Consider the following 7,709-nt stretch of genomic DNA (forward strand, 5'->3'; position numbering starts at 1 on the left):
GTCAACACATAAATAAAAATTATTTATTAATATGATATACTTTTCTAAAAAGGTTGGATTTAATTCGTCAACATCTTCATAAAATCAATTTGGTTGTTTTTCGATGACATTGTTAAGTTTGTTGTATACTATTAAAAAAAAATCTTGCATTTCAACTTTTTTTTCAATTTTTAATAGTGCATAACATAATATGTAATATGTTATAACATAATAAGTAATATGTTATAACATAATATGTAATATGTTATAACATAATAAGTAATATGTTATAAAATAATATGTAATATGTTATAACATAATAAGTAATATGTTATAACATAATATGTAATATGTTATAAAATAATAAGTAAGATGTTAATACATTATATTATAATAATATAGGTACGTGTGCAAAATTTTTAAACTATTCAAATATTCAATTATTATACATCATTGTAAAGAGCTTTAATTCAGTATTACAATGGTGAAAATTTCATAAAAAACAAATGATTCTACTAAAAGTTATGCCCATTTAAGTGACAAAAATTCATTATAAGGAATGCTTAAGAAAACTGCAACCGACTTAAAAAATTAGCCTTCGGCTTACGGTAGTTTTATAATAGAACTTCATTGTTTAGTTTTTAGCGCATAACTTTGCCTCGCTTATATTTTTATTCAAGTTATAACAAACAAAAAAAATTAAAATTGCTTAATTAAAAAAATTATTTCTATTAACAAATTAAAAAAATTATAAATAATAATAAGATAAATCAATTTTTAAAAGATTAAAAATTTTATTCATAAATTAATTTATTTTATAACTTTTTTTTTAAAGATAATACTTATGATATTACACTTTACTTTACATATATAGGCGTAGTTCATTCGTTGCGTTATTATATATGTACATACCCTACTAGAAGATAAACAGTGAACTGAGAGAAAATAATAACTTCTTTAATTATATCTATTTTTTGCGAGCGAAAAATATGACTTAAAGAAAAAGTCGGTAAAGGATGTGATTTGTGTAAGAGCAATAGTTTTGGGGAAAAATAAGGCCTGTTTTCCCAACCGTACCATTGTTATTACTCAAGCCACATAATTTTCCACTTAATCCATGATAGATACTAAAAAATATTATAATAAAAATTGTTTAATTACTTTGACAATTAGCGATAACATTTCATGTTAATTAGTATTTAAAGAGATGAAGACTTGTATTTAGAAAAAGCGCTTCAGTATCCTTTGTGTATCGCCTCGATTAACATCGAATAATACGCCCACCCCAATAAAAAAAAGAATTATTTGTTTTAAAATATACTTCATAATATAAAATTTAAACTAAATTAATTGTTTTCCATATGCTTATTAATGTTTTTAACAGAATTGTGGCTATGAAAATAGCCTAGTTTTGAAGCAAATCTAGCACTGACATCCAAAGTTAGAAAAAGTCGATCCTTCGAGAATATCTAAAAAAAAAAATAGATTTTCAAATAAATCTATAGATCACCCTAGCACAACCATTATTAATAGAGAAGGCATATGTCCTGAAAAATAAATTATTATCTAATATGATACAAATATGTTATTACTGCATAATTTAATCTTATAAGTATAAATTAACCTTTTTCCTGACTTGTTAAAGATCCATAGAAGCAATAGTCTATTTTTCAGTTTTCATACTGTCACTTAAAACCTAGCAATGATAGATAAAATACATCAGATATTTAAAATAACTACTAAAAAAACCCATCAAAAATTAGGAAAAAAAAAGGTTTTTGTTTTAGGTTAAAAATAAATTAAAATAACTTAACTTCTGATGTATAACACATTATGTCATTAAAACAGAAATATCAATGGAACAAATTAAATTCTTCGATTTGTTGCCTGAAAAAGAAAAAATATTATGTATAAAAATAATAATCAAAAAAACTGATTTCTATACTGATTGATTTAAACTACATAACACTAACATCTTGGTGTCCATGCATGCAAAAGGTCATCTTTTTAAGTTGAAATAGTATATCAAAAGCTAGGTGATTGGCTCAAAGCCAATAGTAAATGAGCTATGGTTTCCCATAGCATGTTACAACCAAGTCAACCCTGGTTGTTGGATGTCGGTAACTACCCGACTACCTAAAATAAGATCTGATATATAAAAATAATCAATGAAAGAATTATAAATCTTTTCATAATCTTATTAACAACAAAAAAAAGAGGGTGAGGGGGCATAATATACACATTAGGCATTTTAAAAATATTGCTAACCAAGGCACTTACCTAATATCTGTAAATAAAAATTATTAATGCAAGTATATAAACCATATTATGATTTACAATAACACATACCTTATTATAATCAATTTGTGCATCATTTTTTTATGATATTACCATATTACCACTAATGATGTCTGCAGATAGTTGATATTTGCTCATTTCATACTCAACAGCATCATCATCCTCATTCTCATTTGGTTTCCAATAAGAAACTATGTATATACCACTGTTCTTCTTTTTAATGCTAAGAAGTCTGCCATAATATACATCTTGGCTGTTAGTGGCATTATCAAACCACAAGTGGCAAATACATTTTCCAATAGCAGCTCCAATAAGAATTTCTTCAATATTAGAAGCCTCATTATTTTCTTGGTCAGGAAATATTTCTTTTATCTGATTAGGCATACAATTTTTTAAAATTTTTTCTATTTTTCTCTGTTCTTTGAATTTTTTATTTTGAATTTTGTCAGCCATACGCTTTATAAGTTCTGACGTCATTTCTTTATGAGATTGTGCATTTGCAAATCGAGTTTTTCTGGCATTAGAAATAGCCTATAATGTTAATTTGTTTTGAATATCAGTAGGTTTTTTGGAGAGTAGAGCAGTTGTTTTATTTTTACAAGCACGAAGTTTTGAAGTAAGAAAGCAAAGCGTGGCATTTGGAGCTTTTTGCTTTGCAGCACTAAACATACCCATAAGTTCTTCTGAGTCAATGTTGTGAAGCCTTGCTGATTTAGTCTGGTTCATAATTTGATCATTAGAACTCATGTTGAACTGCCGCTTGTACTGCCTGTCAATGACACTAACAACAGCTTTCAGACATTCAGCTAATGTTTTACTCATTTCATCAGTTACTGGGCAAAAGCTGATTATTGAATCAAAAACAGGATCTTTAATAATATTTCCGAAAAAATCAGTTTTTTGTTTAATTAGATTTAGAGGATCCTTGCTGCTTTCAATAAGAGTATTCCGAACATTTTTGACTACCTGAATGCCAGATATGTAGTCAGGTCCCTGACCTGGTTGGATATAAAATTTTGTCATCCAAGGACCAGTCAGTAGCTTTCCAATTAAAGCTAGAGCACGGATACCTGAAACAAAAAATTTATAAATAAACCGTAATATTAGTCTCTAATAATCTATAATCCATTAACTATTGCTCTTAGTATCATTACTACTGGTTTTAAAGGCTCATCCCAAAACCTTTAATATTGCACCCTTTCCTATCAATTTAATATCTGAATGTGTCCAAGAATGGAAACAATCATATAAAAGATTCACCTGTTTCAGATGTAAAATCTTGGTACAAACTATATCTCAGACCTCCGCATAACGCTAAGCCAGAAAACAGAAATGTTTTCAATATTTCATAGTGATGAATCAAAATACCACATGTGTGAAAAAGAATGTGTAGTCTGTTACCTCTGTAGCGTGGTAGCAGTCCTCTGGGCAGCTTGTGTTGGTCCAAAAAGGCTACAAAACCCTTTGGGTCACCTTTAAATAACATAAAGTAATTGTTTTAAAGAGCATAAGGAGCATGTGAAATAAGAAGCATTTATATGCTAATAAAAAAAATATTTTAGATTTATATATCATAATTCACAAAATTATTTTCCATCTTTATAGCGAAGTTTGTTCAGCTGTAAAACAATATTTGCTGCAATGCAGTCTCTTCCAAAAAGTTTTCCTTTAGAAGTCTCTAATACTTTGAGTTAAGATTTGCACGAACTGGTCATTGTGTCCAAGGGGTGAAGGTGACAGTTTAGTTCATTTAATGATATCTGCCAAACAAGGTTTAACTTAGTAACTGTCGCATGGTTTGTTGCTACTCTGTCACTCATCGTGTTAGTTATGTTTCCAATAATAGTACTTCGCACATCAGTGAATTGTAGCTGGTAGAAATCACTATATAACTAGCAAGATTATCAACAGATTTTGTTATGTGACTCTGATAGTCGTAAGCTGTACCTCCAGGAAGTTGATCAATAGCTACAACCATGCATACTGATTCTGTTGTTAAGTGCACAACATTTACATGAACACCCTCCTGTGTTGTTGCATCAAAACCAAGTGTCAGATTTTTTGTTGAGAAAGCTATCTCAGCAGTCAGTAAGTCTGAAATTACACCTAGCTCATGCATCATTTGTTCCACAGTTGTGCGATGTGGAATGTGACTAAATTGATAGCCAGTGTGTTCTCCAATTTTACTGAGCAGAGTTGGAACACTATGTGTAGGAACTTGGCACACAACCATGTCATATATAAGTGCTCTAATATCTGCTGAGTAGCATTTTTCAGTTTTGGTGTTTTGTGTTATTTGTTGCATTTGCTCCACTTTTTCCTGTAAAATCAGTATGTCATTTTGCAGTACAAGAATTTCAGAATTTTTGTGAGCAAGTTGTTAGCTTAACATAGCCTTTTGATAAGATAAGTTGCTTTGGGTAAATGTCAACTGTTGTTTTAAAATAAAAATGTGATTTTGAAGTTTCTTTAACTGTAAATTCAAATATTTTTCAAAGATTAAGGATTGTCTTTTCTTTGCGAGCAATAACCTGATTTAGATATTTAAGTTGGTATGGTCGGGCCTTTGCCTTTTCTCTTAACTCTTTTAGATCCTCTTTATGCTTTTTTTATTTATTTGCCATTTCATTTGCCAAAATGGTTAACCTCTTTCGCAAAACTTTTTTCCTAGGACTTAACTGATCAGCTCTCAACCTGGGTAGTAGTGGTTCATGAGAAGAGGTTATTAAAGTGGGACCAGATAAAGGAGATAAATGATTACTATTTGATACAGATAAAGCACTGATGTGTTGAGAAGGTAAAATAGAAGAACAAGAAACAATGTCACTTGAGTTTGTGGTTGAATGCAATGGTTGTGGCACAGCAGATATTGATTTTAGGTATGCAAAGAGCATGTTGCAGATATTAATAAATTGTTCAGAATCCCTTGAATAATTACGAGCATAGAATTTGGATCTATTTACTAGTTGCACGATCTGACTTTTACATATTTTGAAATTAAAAAGTTTATTGACTATTTCAACAGTTGTTTTAAATGATTCATTGTTGGATGTGAATATATTTAATATATGTCCATTTCTACATTCAACATTTAAATAAGTTGGCATTGTAAAGTTACAAGCTAAATAGTTTTTGGCTTCACCATAAAATAGATGACTCTTTTTAGGTCTCATAATGCTCTAAAAAAAAAATTTAATAATCATATTATATAATAAATATATATAATAAATATATATAATTATAATAAAAATTTAATAATTATTTTATTGAAACAGCTTTAATTATTATTACACTTTTTTTTAAATAAAAAAAGCTATACAACATGCAACAGAAAAAAAAATCAATTGAATCTTAAATAAAATATATATAAACAAAGAAATAGCATAGTGTGTGTGTAAATCATGTTTTAAATACTTTAAAAAAATCACCAATATTTTTAATAAAGTTTCATTTTTCAAAAAAAAAACAACTTTTTAATTAATAAAAAAGTTCAAATATACAAAATGCTCATAATCGTGAATCGCCCTCACCCCCCCTCCCCCACAACCTCTATAACAGAAGAATATTTGGTACCTTTACTGCGTGCAAAAATAGAGTATGAGCGTGTCATTATTTTTTAATGAAATTTGGCAAGTACATAGAAAATAGATATATAAAATTGACTGGAAAGTTAGAAAAAAAACCCATCATGCCTTCAATGTCAATCCACTTCCAGAACAGGAGCAAAGTTTTCAATAGCAATGAAATCACTAAAAACGTTAGTAACTGCAAAAAAAAAAAAAACTGCAATAAACTTACAACACTCTACTTTTAAAATTTTATCTAAGTCAATATAAAATTCGAAAAAAAAAACGACAAAAATCCATCCTTACTACACCTACTTCGAGCACGCGGTGAAAAAATGGTCACAGATTTTATCTTTAAAATCGGTGCCGTAAATCGAAGATACGCACGTACCTATATTATATGATTAAAATAAAAGTAAAAATTTTAAACATCAAAAAAGTTTAATTATGCGCATAATTATTGATAGACAAAAGCCTAAAAATGAATAACTAGCGACAGAGTTTTTTCAGCAACTGTAAATAAATTTGAACTGAAATTTTGACTTGGGATACTTTACTTATGCAATTACAACATACATTAAAAGTTTTCTCCGTCGCTAGGCTATAAACCATGATTTTGAGAGAAACTCAATTTAAGATTTAAAAAAAAAAATTGATCAAAACTTCACACTTTCATAAACTGCACCTTCTAATGTTTCGTTTCGATCACAAAAACCTTTTTGCATAGCTCTTAGTTTCTTGCGTCGTAATTTCACTATACTTGTGCATTTTTTTTCTGTTTTAGAAATGCGTTTAGTGTCATTTATAAGACAAAAGTTATGTAGATTGCAACTACTGTTATTTCAAGCTCATCAAATAACGTCTCTTTTACCGTGCAAACACTTTTCTAAAAGAATATCATTTCCAATGATAATTTCCAATGGTAATGTAATGACTGGAACTTTTCATATTTAACTGGATACGCGTATTTTTTTAACTTCCATATTGAATATAATTTACATGTTTTTGTATCTATTTGAAAGTCTATAGATTTACCACTTTCAACTGAAATTGCAGAAACAAAAAAACAAAAACGGAGAGTTTTTCGAAGTAAAACCACGTTTTTGCCACGAACCATCAAAGCTACACAAAATGCCTCTTGGTGTTTCACCTCCAGAGATTAAATAATCAGCAGCATTTTTCATGTTCTGGTCAACTAAATTTTGATAAACATTTTACAGGTTACGTAAAGTTTTATTGTAGCTTTTTATGTTCATAGGTGGTTTCATATTATTCCGCAAAATATTTCTGACAACAATAAGCCTTTACCCATTTCACGAAAAGCCACAATGACACGTGTGTTAATAACAAATGGTTTTTATTCACTACATTTGCTTTTACTAAGCTCTTGTTGTTCGATTAAATTTTTTTTACAAAATGTAACAGATGAAAAAAACTCAGTTTTCCAATTGCAACTGTTACAAAATATTTTTAAACCAATAGTTTAACCATACTTTTTTGAGGAATCAAACATTAAATAAACATTATTTTCACACAAATTTAGGCATTTCCAGTAACCTTATTACGTTTTTCAACAGACTAAAGTTCATAACATAGCTAAAATCTGTACTTTGAAAATCTCTATCAGCTGAATTTAATTTTTTTGAAGAAGTAGAATGTGTAGCAGGTTCAACAAAGGACAAAGTTTTCCTTTCTGAGGAAGGAATTTTTGTATATCTGTTTCATCGAAATATTTCTTTTTTATTATTATATATTCTGTTTGATAATTGCTTTCTCTTTGATTCACCCATATCATTTTTATTATAAAAAGATAAAAGAGATACTAAAGAATAAAAAAATAAGTTTAAATGCAGCTTGAAGCAAGAA

At 28.6% G+C, this 7,709-nt stretch overlaps 1 protein-coding gene across 1 annotated transcript; it reads right to left on the reverse strand.

Annotated features, from left to right (window-relative positions):
* Positions 1 to 2,328: 2,328 nt before the first annotated feature.
* Positions 2,329 to 5,458, reverse strand: LOC136088972 (uncharacterized). The gene is made up of 2 exons (XM_065814264.1): positions 3,538 to 5,458; positions 2,329 to 3,347 (listed from the first exon to the last, which is right to left on the reverse strand). Exons 1-2 carry the CDS (start codon positions 3,761 to 3,763, stop codon positions 2,809 to 2,811), a joined length of 765 nt encoding a protein of 254 aa, XP_065670336.1. The 5' UTR covers positions 3,764 to 5,458; the 3' UTR covers positions 2,329 to 2,808.
* Between the last annotated feature and the right edge of the window lie 2,251 nt (positions 5,459 to 7,709).

The sequence above is a fragment of the Hydra vulgaris genome, chromosome 12 (assembly GCF_038396675.1).
Source record: "Hydra vulgaris chromosome 12, alternate assembly HydraT2T_AEP".
Classification (NCBI taxonomy): Eukaryota; Metazoa; Cnidaria; class Hydrozoa; order Anthoathecata; family Hydridae; genus Hydra; species Hydra vulgaris.